The sequence below is a fragment of the Podarcis liolepis genome (genome assembly GCF_965112155.1).
Source record: "Podarcis liolepis genome assembly, chromosome: 4".
NCBI lineage: Eukaryota > Metazoa > Chordata > Lepidosauria > Squamata > Lacertidae > Podarcis > Podarcis liolepis.
In genome coordinates, this window is record NC_139558.1 from 84719199 (window position 1) to 84735484 (window position 16286).

The 16286-nt window shown below is 44.5% G+C and overlaps 1 protein-coding gene across 5 annotated transcripts in view; it reads left to right on the plus strand.

The window, feature by feature from the left end:
- Positions 1–16286, plus strand: part of ALKBH8 (alkB homolog 8, tRNA methyltransferase) — a 61333-nt gene that overhangs the window by 21080 nt on the left and 23967 nt on the right. For all 5 annotated transcript variants that reach the window (XM_083499609.1, XM_083499608.1, XM_083499610.1 and 2 more), the window contains exons 4-7: positions 408–539; positions 3452–3547; positions 6050–6154; positions 6634–6704. In XM_083499609.1, the coding sequence (XP_083355735.1) occupies positions 408–539; positions 3452–3547; positions 6050–6154; positions 6634–6704 (404 nt within the window). The remainder of the gene's footprint in view (positions 1–407; positions 540–3451; positions 3548–6049; positions 6155–6633; positions 6705–16286) is intronic.

The window sequence follows — 16286 nt, forward strand, 5'->3', positions numbered from 1 at the left end:
TATAAACTGTGGTTTGAAGTTGCCCTGTTTCCACTTACCAAAATTAAGATTAACCACAGTTGTCTGAGTGAGGATAATAAGGCAAGCTTCAGTTAACTAAAAATGGAAGTAAAGGCTTAGAAACTACACCTGCTGGCTGCTTCAGAGGGGAATGAGGCAGCATGGAGGGGTAGGAGTGGGTAGCTAGGCTCTTTCTGGTAATATAAACAACGGTTTAGTGTTGCTTCCAGCCAAGCCCTAGATTTAACTGCTTGGTCATTTTTGATGTTGCTACCTGCCTAGAGAGCATTTAAAAATTGGCAAATTTGAACATCTAGATAATTAGAGAACTTGTTTGTTCGAGAACTGTATGTTTATGCAGCTTGAAAGAACAGCATGGGGAGTTCTTCAATTTTTTATACTCCTAGTTCCTTGGGAGAACATGACACCTACAGCCTTGCCTCCTGGCCTGAAGATAATTGAGGAGTTGGTTTTGCCTGAGGAAGAAAAGGAACTTTTAGAAAGCATTGATTGGGCAGAGGATGAAGTCACCTCAACTGGTAAGTAATGCTTCATAAGAATGGCTGTTATTTTGGATGACTGCCAATCACATATTTGCTCATTCTTTGAGGGGATTTTGTTGTTGTTATGGTAACGGGTTCAGCTCCCCAATTTTGGGGAATGAGGCCAGGGATTTGGAGCAAGAGAAGTAACTTTCCTCAGAGCTAGTCCCAGGTACTCCGCTTATGCCAGAAACACTGGTGCAAATGGGGCCTGTTGTGGCAGGACTTTCCTGGCCTGAGGAAATGCTGTTTCCCACATGAGATTCAGCCTCGGAAGTCCTAGTGGATCCACAGGTTCCTCCTGTCCCCATTGGAGCTAAGATCGTGAAAGTAGGCTTGGCCCTTTTAAATGAGGAGGCTCCTCATGCTAAAGGCAGAAGTACGGTAGTTACTCAGATAAAGCAGGTCCTCTTTGAGGCTGGCTGGTGATGAGCCAACATTTGAGGTTCTGCTATAATGGCAGTTCCAGCCTGAGTGCTGCATAGAGCTATCTTTCAGCATTTGGAGTGAAAGCACTCTGCAGAAGTAGAAAATAATAAAGCTTTGTTTCTTTCTGCTGGTTCCCTCACTGCGCGAAGCAAAGTTACAGGGAACTAAGCAGAGGGCCTTCTTGGTAGTGGCACCCTCCTTGTGGAACGCCCTCCCTTCAGATGTCAAGGAGATAAAGAACTACACAACTTTTAGAAGATATCTGAAGGCAGCCCTGTATCGGGAAGTTTTTAATGTTTGATGTTTATTATGTTTTTATATATGCTGTAAGCTGCCCAGATGGGTGGGGTATAAATAAAATAATAATAATCAATTAATGGAAATACTGTCTTGATAGGAAAGATTCTAATTCTATCCAACCAAGGTAAAGGTGTTTTGAGCAATGCTTGTTCTTAATCCATGGAATTTTGACAGTTGTAGGTTTCCATCTTGCTAACTTTTTAGTTGACAGGTTGGGAATCCTCATCATTCCTAGGCATGATGGCCGGTTATCAGATATAATGGGGATATAGTCGAACAGCATCAGAGTGTCAAATGCTTCCTTTTCCTGCTGTCATGGTTTTGGACTGAACAGTGCTGAAATTTGGGCTGGACAATGAATTATTTGCCTAAATACTTGCAAGTGCTGTGAGACAGGAACTGTGAAAATAAAGATGATTAATTGTTTTAAGGATTTGCATTTCCGTTCCAAGAAAATTCTGCTTGAGGTGTTTTACAGCAAAAGATAAATGTGCATATTCATCTTATCTGTGTAAGCTTCCTTAGTTATGGGTGGGTAACTTGAGTTTCCGTGGTGCAAAATCTGGAATCATTTTGGCAAAGCATTTCAACCTCTGTGGTTTTGATCAGTTTAGTTGTTTGCTCATGGTACTGGTTTATAACAGGCACCCTTGCCATCATCTACATAGACAACAGTGACTTAAGAGCTGGTTTGGAGGTTTAACTGCAGTACAATAGACAGCAGATGTGAAGTTCACTGGTGCCACCTGCAACCTTTTTATAAAGCAATGTGCAAATCTCTGGCACACACCTGAGACCAGACACACAGGCTTGAGGATTCATGAATTTGACCAAGTGACTCATTCTGTGCAGTGGAAGCAAATCTTTCACCTGTTGTTTGTGTATTCATTGCGGCAATTGCAGCATCCAAGTTGTCTTGAAGGCTATTTATTTCCAATGCCTCTTTATGTTATTTAACCATAGTAAGAACAAAAACCGTAGTAAGAACAAAAAAGCTTTTTGTGGGAAAGAATATATATATATATATATATATATATATATATATGTATGTATGTATATGTGTATATATGTGTGTATATACATACACACACACACACACACACACACACACACACACACACATATGTATGTGTATATTTATAAATGTGTGTGTGTGTGTCTGTATCTCTCTCTCTCTCTCTCTCTCTCTCTGTGTGTGTGTGTGTGTGTGTGTGTATATATATATATATATATATGCAGGTTTTGGTGTCTTCGGGTGTCTTCCCGTGTAAGAGTTGGGGTGTCTAGGCGACGTTTCGACGAGGTCTCACTCGTCATCTTCAGGCTGGTGCTTTCGGCTTCTTGTTACTGGAACAGAGCTCTGTTCCAGTAACAAGAAGCCGAAAGCACCAGCCTGAAGATGACGAGTGAGACCTCGTCGAAACGTCGCCTAGACACCCCAACTCTTACACGGGAAGACACCCGAAGACACCAAAACCTGCATTCCTGTACCCGTGAAAATCTACGAAAGCATATATATATATATATATATATATATATATATATATATATATTATATAATGTTTTGTTTAGATTGTTGTAAGATGTGTGATTCCTGTTGTATATTTTGTTGCTTGTAAACTGCCTAGAAAGGCAGTGTGCAAATTAAAAGTGAAATGAAATGAAAATGACTCTAGTTGAAAAACAGGATTACTCAATAAAGTATAGCACTTCAGCTTACATAGCCCTCTGGTTATGTAAACTTCATGTTACGAAAGCAGCAAACCCGGAAGTATAAGACTGGGTTTCTCCACACACGCATGCACAGAACAGTGATCCTCAGGCTGCAAAAACCTTGGGATCCGGCCGGACCTCCGGAATGGATCCCGTTTGCAACCGGAGGTACCACTCTACTTCACAAGCATTATCTAGCAATCTGTACAACAACCCTATAAAGTAGGCTATTATTATTATCCCCTGATCTTGAAGGTGGGAGGGACTGAGGCTGAGAGAAAATGTGGATCATCAGAAACCACAGAGTGAGTTGAGGGCACAGGGAACCTTCAAACTCAGAACTTCCTGAATTCTGGCTTGGTCCTTAAGCCACTATGCAACAGCAGCTCAAAATATATATTGTGGTTTTTTAATTTTTTCTCCCCTTCCAAACATGGTTCTGTTTTTCTTCCTTTCCATTTTCGCAGCTCAGAAGTCTCTGAAACACAGGAGGGTAAAACATTTTGGATACGAGTTTCGATATGATAACAACAATGTTGATAGAGACAGACCGTTACCTGGAGGTGAGCATCCCGATGGAATGCCTGTTATGTGTGTCTTCCGTTGAATAATCAATACAGTTTTCTTCACTGATTAGTAGTGGTTGCAATTCTATATATGCTTACTGGGGGGTAACTGTTGTTGAAATCTGTGAAACTTGCTTCCAAGTATACAATAGAAATGGGCTTGCAGCGCAAGGCTTCCATTCACCTAGGTTGTAATCTTAAACATGCGGTTGACTCCCAGGTAAGTGGGTCTTAAAGGACTTTGGCCTAGATATGTGTTTGAATCAATTTCCTTTTAACGTGTTTAGGGAAGAGTCCAGAAAATGCTTGACAACGAGTAGCTTTGAAAATCTGACATGCATATGAGATGCACAAAACCTGAAGAAGGTAGCAGGAGTCTTGGAAGACCAAAATATTTTGGAAGATCCAACATTATAGATAGTGTGGGAGTGTGGAGTATATGGGATGTTAGGGGAGGGGTAGTACCTCTGGTGCCGGGGATACATTGTGCTCCTTCTGGGGTAGTTTGTCCACCTTTGGTCTCCACCCCATTCTCACCTGTGGCTCCTAGAAGCTGTCAGCATGCGACAGCAGCCACACCCTGGGAATGGCTTTGACTGGCTGAGGGTAGCTGATGTGTCTCAAATCCTCAGTGAGTTAGGGACTTCCCCTGCATGCGAAGACAGGATTGAGCGGATGAGACCAATGGTGGGTCCAGGGGTCAAGAAAGCGGTTTCTGCATGTGCTGTAGAGGGAAGTGAGGGGCTGATGGGGCTGATCAACCTGGGAAGGTAGCCCATCTAGGAAAGAGAAAACTCTGATCCTAAACCTCCACTGCCTTGCGATATATCTTCAGGAGAAGAAAGGGCTAAGGAGTAAAACCTACACTATCCAGAGTGGAGTGAGAGCTGGCCCATAAAGAAGGCTGATCGCCGAAGAATTGATGCTTTTGAATTATGGTGCTGGAGGAGACTCTTGAGAGTCTCATGAACTGCAAGAAGATCAAACCTCTCCATTCTTAAGGAAATCAGCCCTGAGTGCTCACTAGAAGGACAGATTGTGAAGCTGAGGCTCCAATACTTTGGCCACCTCATGAGAAGAGAAGACTCCCTGGAAAAGACCCTGATATTGGGAAAGATGGAGGGCACAAGGAGAAGGGGATGACAGAGGACGAGATGGTTGGATAGTGTTCTCGAAGCTACCAGCATGAGTTTGACCAAACTGCGGGAGGCAGTGGAAGACAGGAGTGCCTGGCGTGTTCTGGTCCATGGGGTCATGAAGAGTCGAACACGACTAAACAACAACAACATCCAGAGTGGAATCCCTAAGGCAGTTGGATGGCACCTTTCATGCCTCCATCTGGCAACTCCTGCAGCCAAGCTGGTGCCAAACGTATTGCTCTGATTTTCTTTGGACCACAACAGTGAGGCTGAGAGCGGGGTCTTGTCGTATGGGCAGCCCAAGACCTCCATGCACACTGCCCACGCTTGCGCCCCAGAGAGGTCACTTCGGTGCTGCTAATGCAGTAGTGTAACTTCACCCTCAGAGGCGCATTCCATTCCCTCTTGAGGCAGACGGATGCGAACAACTGCGGGAGGATGGAGTTGTAAGCGACTCCTAAGCACTTTCCCCTCACATTCTATTAGGAGACGAAAATTTTGCTCACAGCAAGAAGTAGCCGTGCGAAGCCTGATCGTTTGCACATTAAGACAGTATACATTACAGTTCGCTTCATCCCTTTCCCTGCGCATCAGAATTAGCTCACTCCAAGCGAGAGGCACAGTAGGATAATCTCAAATTCATTAATTTGGCAAATAAATTCAAAGTTGCCTTCTCCAACGGGCACGCCAGTAAGCAAACTCGTGCTGTGATCCAGGGAACACCGCCCCCCCTCCCACCCCAACTCACGCTTATAAAGATGCCGAGACCATTTAGTTGCAATTAGCCTGTTTCTAATTGCTTTATGCTGCTAGCGCATTTAAGAAACATGAAAACAGTCCCTGTGAAAATCCCAAGCTGCTTCCTTCTACAATAGCATCGAGTGTAATGTTTTCAGCTATGGAGCAGAAATGTGCAAGGTGAATAGCCATGGCTACATTTGTTTGATTATTACATTTATACCCTACTTTTCCTCCCAGGAGCTCAAAGCCACAGGCTTGTCATTCTCCCTCCTCCTCTTAACAGCACAACAGCCCTGTGAGGTAGAATTAGGCTGACAAATCGTGAGAGGCTTAAGGTCACTCAATGAGCTTCATAGTTGTGCAGATTTAAACCTCTGTAGTCCTTGTCCAACGTTCTAGCTACAACGGCATAATGGCAAAAACCCCCAACACAACCCCATATAAATGTAACTGACATGTTTTCCTTTTTGTGGTGTATTCTGTATGAAGAATTTAAGAGTTGAAACTTCGCAGCTTTCCTAATTGTATGCTTTATTTGTTTTCTGATGTGGGAATGTTTTGTTGTGGATGAGGGAAAAGAGAGAACACCTTCTGCTTTCATATTTTCTCACCGCCTCAGGTCTCCCAGATATCTGTAACAAGCTTCTTGCAAAATGGTTGAAGATGGGGCACATTAAGGAGAAACCTGATCAACTGACTATAAACCAGTATGAACCTGGACAGGGTATGTACACGTGTTGCACTAACATCTTTAACCTGACACAAACACCCCTTAATCAAAATGCCTTGGCAAATGCAGGAGTATTATTGGACATATGGGAGGTGTCAGTTCCTTGGGTATATGGGGCAAGCCCTCCAAGGTCTCCAGTTGATACCCAGTTGAAACTGAAGACCTCTTGTTAGGAACATTGAAAGCTGTCTTATATTATCAAGTCCATTGGTTCATTTGGTTGGGCATCGTTGACAAAGTTGATTGGTAACAGCTTTTCAGAGTTTTAGGTAGGAGTCTTTTCCCAGCCCTTCTTAAAGATGGGGGAAGAAATTGATCTTTGTGTGTGTTTTGTTTAGGCAAACCTATCTAGACATGTTACTGTTAGTGCAAATAAAAATATATACAGTGGTACCTCGGGTTACTGATGGTGAGGAAAAGTTGAAAAATAGATTCTCACATGTACTGAACCACAGCTTTGTTTTATGTTGCAGGAATCCCTCCTCACATAGATACGCATTCTGCTTTTGAGGATGAAATCATAGCTCTAAGTTTAGGAGCTGAGGTAATTTGTATATCTTTTTCTGAGTTTTTTGAGTAGAGGCAAGTTGGGTTCCTCCCAGCCATTAGGGAGAATGAGGGGACTGCCTCCCGCAGCAGATGCCGAGGGACGGGGAGATGAAAAAAGTATGTGTTTACTGTAGTTTTGCACCACATCTGAACTGAGCCCAGTATGCAGTCTCCTTTGACAATACTGCCAACCTTCCTTGTAGTGCACTCATGCCTCAACTTGCTTGGGGTGAGGAACTAAGCTCTGTGCCCTATCCAAATTTTCAGTGTTGCTTTCCGGACAACAAAAGTATTTCTATGCTCTGAACGCTTGTAATTTTGTGTTATGGGGGGAAAAACCCTCCTGGTCTTAAAAATAAGGACTGAGACAGACTTGGCCATCTCTTTTCTTCACCCTGAAGCTATTTAGCTACACCTGTTGAATTTTTAAAAAATATGAGATGAGGATTTCTTAGAGGTAGCTGTGCCGCTGGTGGAATTCTTGCAGGGAGCTTTGCCTGAAAATCCTTTGTGAATAAAAAATAATAACATTTAATCCCTCTGTTTCATAGGTTATTTTTGAGATGTACTGGCCTTGAAGTACTTTTGTCTGTCTTGGTCCGTCCTGATCCAGGAACTAATGGATGCTTCTTATCTTCCATTGTCAGTTATGAAAGCTGACATTGGTGTACAGAAGCCTTTTCTTAAGAAGAGACAACAAAAGCAGAGGCGGGGGGTTGAGCAGGAAGGACACCTGTGCGTTTTCGAGATTGTGTTGTTCATATGCTGCAGCTAAGCTTTTTAAAGCAGAGTGCTCTAAATGAAGTGGGTCTGTCGGCTGATTGCGTTTTGCTGAAACCTTTAACAGGGGGTTCAAAACATGGGAAGCAGCGATTCTTCGTTCATCTAGCCCATTTATTATCTACACTGATCCTGTCGGCACTCTACAATACATTTTAAACAGTCACGGATTCTATCAAAAGAATCCTGGGATGTGTAGTTTGTTAAGGGTGCTGAGAGTTGTTGGGAGGCTAATAATAATAATAATAATAATTTATTATTTGTACCCTGCCCATCTGGCTGGGTTTCCCCAGCCACTCTGGGCGGCTTCCAACAAAGATTAAAAATACATTAAAATGTCACACATTAAAAACTTCCCTAAACAGGGCTGCCTTCAGATGTCTTCTAAATGTCAGGTAGTTGTTTATCTCTTTGACATCTGATGGGAGGGTGTTCCACAGGGTGGGCGCCACTACCGAGAAGGCCCTCTGCCTGGTTCACTGTAGCTTTGCTTCTCGCAATGAGGGAACCTAGAGCCTTCACTGAGCTAGAATTTCCAGAATTCTCAGGGAAGAGGGATTGATTGTTAAAACTCACTCAGCATTGTAGCTCCTAACAACTTTCAAGACCCTCAATAAACTGAAGTTCCCAGGGTTCTTTGGGGGGTAGCCATGACTCCTTAAAGGGTTATGATACAGCTTTAGAGGTATATTACAGATGAGGCCTAGGTTCTCAGGCAGAGGCCTTTGCCATCACCTGACCCTTTTAACTGAAGATGCCAGGGATTAAGCCTGATGCACAAGCACAGTTTGAGACTGCTTGGGAAACATCCGGGAGAGGATGAGCATTAGAGAGGGTGGAAGGCAGAGGCCTTTAGTCCTGGCAAGTGTTCCATAGGGCCAAGGCCTGCTGGGAACTGTTGCTGAGTTGCATGCTGTTTCCTTGAATACAGAGTCAACTTCACTGACACCCGAGCCCTGTGTCTTTCATGTTGACCCATGTCTGACTCCAAGCCCTGACAGGAGTGTTTCCTGCCTGAAACCCCAGAGAGTGGCTTCCAGTCAGTGTAGACAATGCCAGTGGTCAGACTTTCTATGTTCCTATAACCAGACTTATTTCACAGCAGTTTTGATCACTTAAGAAAGGCAAAAGTTGGGAGTTGGGCTCTGTAAACAGGGCTTGATGGGGGTGGTCTGCTTCTTCTGCCCAGTTCACATAGCAAGAATTTGGGGAAGTGGCAGAGACACATGCCAGCTGCTAAACTGAGGACGGCAGGACGGGTCTTCGTTTCACTGCTGAGATACCCTTGTAAGTTCCACCCAAACGCAGCCATGTGTCCGGCAGAATTCATGGTTGGTTGTTTTTTTTTAAAGAGAGAGCCAGCATCCACATTCTTTGCCTTGAAAAGTAACTGTGAGAGATGAATCTCGTCAACAAAATGCCCTAAAGCTCCTTCTCCGTCCAGGTCTTTCATGCCATTTTGTAACAGAATATTAATACCCTGCTTTGGTGAAGGCAGCTGCAACAGCCCAGTCATTGCCTGATGGATCAGTTGCTGCTGTGGCAGCCTTTGCCTCTGGCAACATCCTTGTTCCTGGTGATTCTGTAATATGTTTTGTACATTGGTGCATTCATTGTAAAACATCCGGCATAGAGTGTTGTGTGGTTGTAAAAGTCTTTACAGATTAAAAAGCTGTGTAACTGGTGATTAGTAGCAGCCAGAGTAGTGAGCTAGTGAGGGTTGTGTGTGTTTACATCTTGGTCTCCTAGGTGCCAGAGGTGGAGTGGGTGCTGGCTTGGCATCAGATTTGCTCCAGCCACCTTCCCTGAAGAAGGAGGTCCCTGTGCGATGGGGCAGGGGCCAGAGGAGGATCTGAGGCGGAGGGGCATGCTTGGAAGGGAGGTTATGGGAGGCAGTCCTGAGAGTTTGCCTGAGCCTCCTTTGGAGGGTAGAATCCCACCCCCCTAAACTGCTGCAGTCCTCCTGGGATCAGACATTGCTAAGAGTTTATAATCTGTAACCTCTAACATGGTGGGTCCTCCAGGTCTAACTCTCTGAGCTCCTTCTCCTCCGAGTCTGACCACTCACATGACATTTCAGTGGGAACTCATGACAATCGCCTTCATTTGGGGTTCCCTTACTTCCTGTTTCCATAATAGGAGTCCTGTGTATATCAAAATTACACCAAGTTGCTGATACCACTCCCTTGTACATGGGTGGTTCCAGGGAGCGGGTGGCGCTGTGGTCTAAACTACTGATCCTCTTGGACTTGCTGATCAGGTCAGCAGTTTGAATCTGTGCAACGGGGTGAGCTCCCGTTGCTCGGTCCCAGCTCCTAACAACCTAGCAGTTTGAAAGCATACCAGTGCAAGTAGATAAATAGGTAGCCAGTGTGGTGTAGTGTAGTGGTTAAGAGCGATAGACTCACAATCTGGGGAACCGGGTTCGAGTCTCCACTCCTCCACCTGCAGCTGCTGGGTGACCTTGGGCCAGTCACACTTCTTTGAAGTCTCTCAGCCCCACTCACCTCACAGAGTGTTTGTTGTGGGGAGGAAGGGAAAGGAGAATGTCAGCCGCTTTGAGACTCCTTCGGGTAGTGATAAAGCGGGATATCAAATCCAAACTCCTCCTCCTACTGCTGCGGCGGAAAGGTAAATGGCGTTTCCATGCACTCTGGTTTCTGTCACGGTGTCCCATTGCGCCAGAAGTGGTTTCGTCATGACCCAGGAAGCTGTCTACGGACAAAAGCCAGCACCCTTGGCCTGAAAGCAAGATGAGCGTTGCACCCCATAGTCACCTTTGACTGGACTTAACCGTCCAGGGGTCCTTTACCTTTTTTATTTTTATTTTTACATGGGTGGTTCTGTTTTGGCTGCATAAGCAACAAACCTAAATATTTGAAGAAGAGGAAATGAGATAACAGTAATTATTATTAATCGGAACGTCACCGAACAATTGGATACATCCTTTGATTCACATTGTGATGTGCACATCCTCATCTGAAATTATGTGTGACTGTAAGTCAACTGTAAGCAGATACTCTGTAGGAAACCATCTTAGCCCATCCTTTAAAATGTATTTGCTCTGCTTGAAAAATAATAATCCTAGGCCTTCTTCATTTTGCAAGTAATTTATTACCCTTTTTTATATCCTTCTGTTGCATCTTGCATTGAATTTGCACTCATAATTAAGAAAATCACATAATAAAAACTGGGGAATGGATTGTACTTCCCAAAAGGTTAAAAAACACACCATGTACATAATGTCTAAAATTCCACTTGATTTTTCTGCAGTTCAGGTTTTTAACCAGACCTCCAACCATGAAGGCAAATGAGCACTTTGAAAGTTTATTGCAGTTTATTGCATTACTGTGAAGTGGAGAAGTGCAATTATTCTCCTGTCGCAGACAGAAAACACAGTGGCTAAACAGCTTTCGAGAACTCTGTAGAAAGGTAGGGTATTATAGCTAGGGTTGTGTGGGTGGTGATTATGATACAACCAGAAAACATAATAAAAAGGGAGAATGCAGCATTAAGAAAAACCCGCTTTAAACCAGTGGACTTAAAGCTTCCTTTCTCAAAGAAAACCTTTGCACATTGATTTATCTGCTGAGGAATCTGTCTGCCTGTGGGTGTTTTGTGTAAGAACCTTCCTGGGGCTTGTCCAAGGGGTGTAGAGTTCAGGGGGCTACTTACACATCACACACACACGAAATGCACCAGCAAAAACAGGTCAAAATATATGGCAAATATTAGCATATAATTTGCATATGCAACTTTATGTGTTTAGATGCGAGTTCAGAAATAATTTCTAGAGTTTAAATAGAAATGCAGCACATTTCATCATAGTGGGAAAGATAACCTGTGGTCTGATGCTCGATGGGAAATTCCAAGACCTCTGTTTTCCTTTGTTATGGTTCTTTATCCCTGTACTGGACTGGGACCAGGCAACCCTTTAGATAAGAGAACTGTCCTCTGTAAAGAAGGATACATGGCCACTCTGGGCACAGTCCGTTTAAATGGGGTGCTGGCCATGCCTGTTCAGGTTGATCACTGCTCTGTGATCAACCAGACTATGCTGGCTCTAGGATTTTGGGAACCCTCAGCCAAGATACACTCGGTCTATCCCCTTACCTGAGACAGGTGTGGCATTTCTCTCAGGCTGCCTTCGACGTTCTTGGTGCTCCATGAAAAGGAACAATGGTGGAACTATTTGGTCAGGGGGGCATTTTTCAGTCTTGGGTAATGACTAAAATAGTGGGATTTCTGGTCACAGAATACAGGGATCTCTTAAGTTCCAAATTCAGATTCCTACCTAGAAATACTCAAATGATTGTAGCTATTCCTACATGGAGCTAACACAATAAGTTGGTCATGATAAATACAATTGTAATCCTCATTTTCTTTCTGCACATCAGAGACTTGGGATTCCCCTGCTCCCAGGACGCTATAGTAATTTCTTTGCCTAGGATAGCTCAGTTGGTAGAGCATGAGACTCTTAATTTCAGGGTTGTGGGCTTGAGCCCCACATTGGGCATTGCCAGGGGTTAGGCTAGATGGCCTTTGTAGTTCCTTCCAACTCTACATTTCTATGATTCTACTGTCAAATTGTTCTGTCTTAAAGGTAAAGGTAAAGGGACCCCTGACCATTAGGTCCAGTCATGGCCGACTCTGGGGTTGCGGCACTCATCTTGCTTTATTGGCCGAGGGAGCCGGCGTACAGCTTCCGGGTCATGTGGCCAGCATGACTAAGCCGCTTCTGGCAAACCAGAGCAGCGCACGGAAACGCCGTTTACCTTCCCACCAGAGCGGTACCTATTTATCTACTTGCACTTTGACGTGCTTTCGAACTGCTAGGTTGGCAGGAGCAGGGACCGAGCAACGGGAGCTCACCCCATCACGGGGATTTGAACCGCTGACCTTCTGTTCGGCAAGTCCTAGACTCTGTGGTTTAACTCACAGCGCCACCCGCGCCCCTTGTTCTGTCTTACTGTCAGTTAAATAAGCAGTAGCCTCCTGATTTATGTGTTCCTGATAAAACAAATGCTTGTGTTGCAGCTCACTAGCAATTGCGTACATGCTGCTTCCCCCAAGGAAATAACCTATTTGCTTGGAAAATGCAAAGAGGCAGACCTGCAAAATGGCCTTTTCTTAAGCTGCCTGGTTAGGTGTGACTGTTGTATTCATGGCTTCCGGATGGTGTCTCTAGAGATGCACAAACTGCCTGCATGTCTGCTTTGTTGCGGGAGCATTGCTTCAACTCAGGCTCAGCTTCTGTCAAGCTCTAAACAGATTTCAGTGACGTGAGCCTACGGAAAGAGTCGGGGTCCCATTTTGCAAACTGCCAAAGTAGATGTGACAGATGAAGCTACGTTTTGTAGAGCTAAGCATCCTTAGGGACGGGGCTCTAATTTTTTGTTTGTAAAAAGGTGTTTTCGAGAGGAATTGAACCCTGATCCCTCCTTGCCTCCACTCCGTACCATCACAGGTACTCCCGCCCCCAAACCCTTCTTGCAACCAAGCAAAATCCCCTTCCCAGACAGGATCCCCCTAGATAAGTATCTGCCTTGTATTCACAGCCACTAGATCACTTAGGAGCATGGGAAGCTGTCTCACAGCAAACCAAACTGTTTGTCTGTCTAGCCTAGTTTTGTCTGTTCTTGCAAGAAGTGCCTCTCCAGGGTCCACGGCAGAGAAAGGTCTTTTTCATCCTCTGTTCCCTGCTTGAGACAAAAGCTTCCAACTTTGTGATTTTGTAATTCTGTACCAGTCTATCCCAGGGGGCTTCTCAAGGCTCCTAACAGGGCTTTTCAGCAACTAGTTTCCACTGATGCAAAAGGCTCAGCGAGTGGCGAATGTGGCCTCACAATGAGAGCACACTTCAGCCCAGCATGTGGGTCCCTGTATTCTCTCTCCCCTTTTAAAAAATAAAAATTAAACAGGCTGTTCTGTTAAGACACTTGCCCTAGTTTATTTCTTTTGTCTCTGGCTTCTTTATATTCCCACATTTCTCTCAAAGACTCATCCCGCAAATCTTGCATCCTGCTGTTGGTTCTTCCATATATATATATATACCGTATATATTTATATATGTATGTATATGTATGTATGTATTGCAAGGCTCCTGGAAAGGTATGGTTTCAGCTTTCATTCTGATCCCGCAAATCTTGCATCCTGCTGTTGGTTCTTCCATATATATATATATATACCGTATATATTTATATATGTATGTATATGTATGTATGTATTGCAAGGCTCCTGGAAAGGTATGGTTTCAGCTTTCATTCTGATTCTTCAAAAGGAACCCCACGCTGTAAAATTCCTCAGCTCATCAGCCTCACACACAAAAACATACCTGCCTTCATCTTCCTATGGCGATGCTTGTTTCTAAGTGAGCTTCTCTTTTAAAGCCAGAGTTAAAACTACAGGCAGCCAGTGAGAAGGGTGCACAGACTAGAATCTGTGTAATGAAAGAGTCGGGTATCTTCACTCAAAGAGACAAAAATATAATGTGCCTATTTATATATTTCATAAAATGTTGATTGTAAACCCCCCCTCAAAGAACCATAATTTTTAAAGCAGTTACTTTTGAAGGGCTCTGTTTTGATGGATACCTGCATGTTCAATGAGACACAGATACTTGTTCTTTGTAGGAAGCATACAAAGAACCAACTCATAGGGGCTGAGGTCTCTTTGTCCTCCCATAAAATATTTGAGGGGGCCACCCCCGCCCCCCGTTAATGGACTTTGTCATTCAAATGATGTGAGGGTCATGTGACCGATTATGCAGGGTGGGGCTTATCTGTCCCCCCCCCAATATTTTATTCAAGTTGGCACTCTGGTAGAAGGATCCTCATTGGGTGTTTTGTACTATAATTTAAAAAATATCCTGAAAATTGCAGAGTGAGTTAAGCGCTCTCTCTTTTTTAATGCAAAGTTGCAGAATTACATTTCTGTTGACTTTGCCACATCATTTTTCATTTTTTGCCGCAGGGTAATCGCAGCCACAGCAAAATCCAGAAAATGCTACTTCTGCTTAAATTGTGTCTCCATGGGGGAATCACTGTCCATCTTTCAGACACCTTCAATTGTCCATTTACTGCAAGGCGAGAATGATTGGGAGCAGTATGCTTCTGAATTCCAGCTGCTGGAAACGTCAGGAGGAGAGAGTGTTGCTGCAAATTTAAGGTCTTGCTTGCGTGTTCCTCCCCGTAGGCATCTAGTTGGTTACTGTGATAACAGGATGCCAGGATGGGCTGATGCAGCAGGGCCCTTATGTTCTTACTGTCTGTTATCAGGCTCAGCCCTTCTGTACTTCACTAATCAATACAAGTACTTGTCAGATTGTAGTGAAATCCTATACACTTCCACCAGAAGTAAACCCCATTGAAGTCAGTGAATCAGATGGATGTCTCCTTCCCAAGGTACATAACCAGAGCAACTATTTCCAGATTAATTGGTCAGCGTTTTCTCGACTTTCTGTCTTGTTTTTGTCGTGTATCTCCTTTTTTAATCTCATCATTACTACAAGACAGTGGATCGTGCTGTGGAATTGCTTTAGCACAGCAGTGGCTAATCTGTTGCCCTCCTGGTGTTGTGGGACTCCCAACTCCCAACATCCCAAACTGCCCTGGCCATAATAATCAGGGATGTTGGGAGTTGTGGTCCACCAACACCTGATGTCATTCACTGGCATTCACAATGCAGAGGAGTGGTGGGAGGCATCAAACTGGGGATGGAATGACAATGAATGGTCCGATGAAGAAGAGGGAGCAGACTGGGAGGAAGGAGGTGTTGGAAGCTGAAGAGGTGACAGGGTTTAGTGAGCAGGGAGAGTCTATGGCAGAGAGAAGCCCAGAAGCAGAGGCAGAAGAGGAGAGGGAACAGGAGACAGTGATGAGTCAGGCTGCTGAAGAATCCAGGGAGTCTCCCCCTCCTCCTGCAACCAGCCCCTGTCTCCCCTGTTATTCCAGAACACACAGAGAAATTACGAGGGTGGAGCAGGGCAAAGACAAAGAGGCAAGATGAAGGAGCCTCAGATTGCCTGGGAAGGAACTGGGAGAGGAGCCTTAGGCAGCAGTGGGAAGGCAAGGTCCCTCAGTCCTTGCAACTGCCTCATTGGGGCAAGACCTACTGAGAAAAGTTGTTGTGATCACAAGGCCTGCGCTGTTTTGTTTCTTTGAATAAAGAGCTAAGTCCACTGACACCAGGTGTTTTACCGCTGACCTATGCCTGTCACCTGGAGGGCCAAAGGTTAGCCACCACTGTTTTGACAGAGAGCTTTTTGTAATATTAGGCGGTGAGATAACAATCTTCTTATTAAATACCGCCCACTATGTGTAATGCACATATGCTGCAAGGATCTTGGAGCAAGCTCCATCCTCCGGAGAAGGCCGGGAGTGAGGAGGAAGGGGAAATCCCACAGATATTGAGGAGCGTGCTCTTGTGCTCAAGTCCTGCTTTCAAGTTTCACACAGGAACCTGGTTGGCCATTGTGAGACTAGGATGCTGGACGGAATGGGCCATTGGCCTTATCCAATGGCTCTTCTTATGTTCTTATTTATATTGAGATAATTTTCCTCACACACATTAATACTCTGCCTCCCCTTCCCCCTGTTTTGCCATTGCCTCTGTTGGAGCAGGTTTACAAAAAGACTCCAGGCTCTTTTTGACCAAGGCCTCTACTGAGGTAGGAGAATGCAGGTCTCAGTTGCTAGGCAACCACTGTTGTTTCTAGAGGATAGGAGGGTGGCAGAAGTTGCCTGGCAACCGCCATGCAGTTTTTCTCCCTTTCATCCTAGGCTTGTGTCTTAGTGCT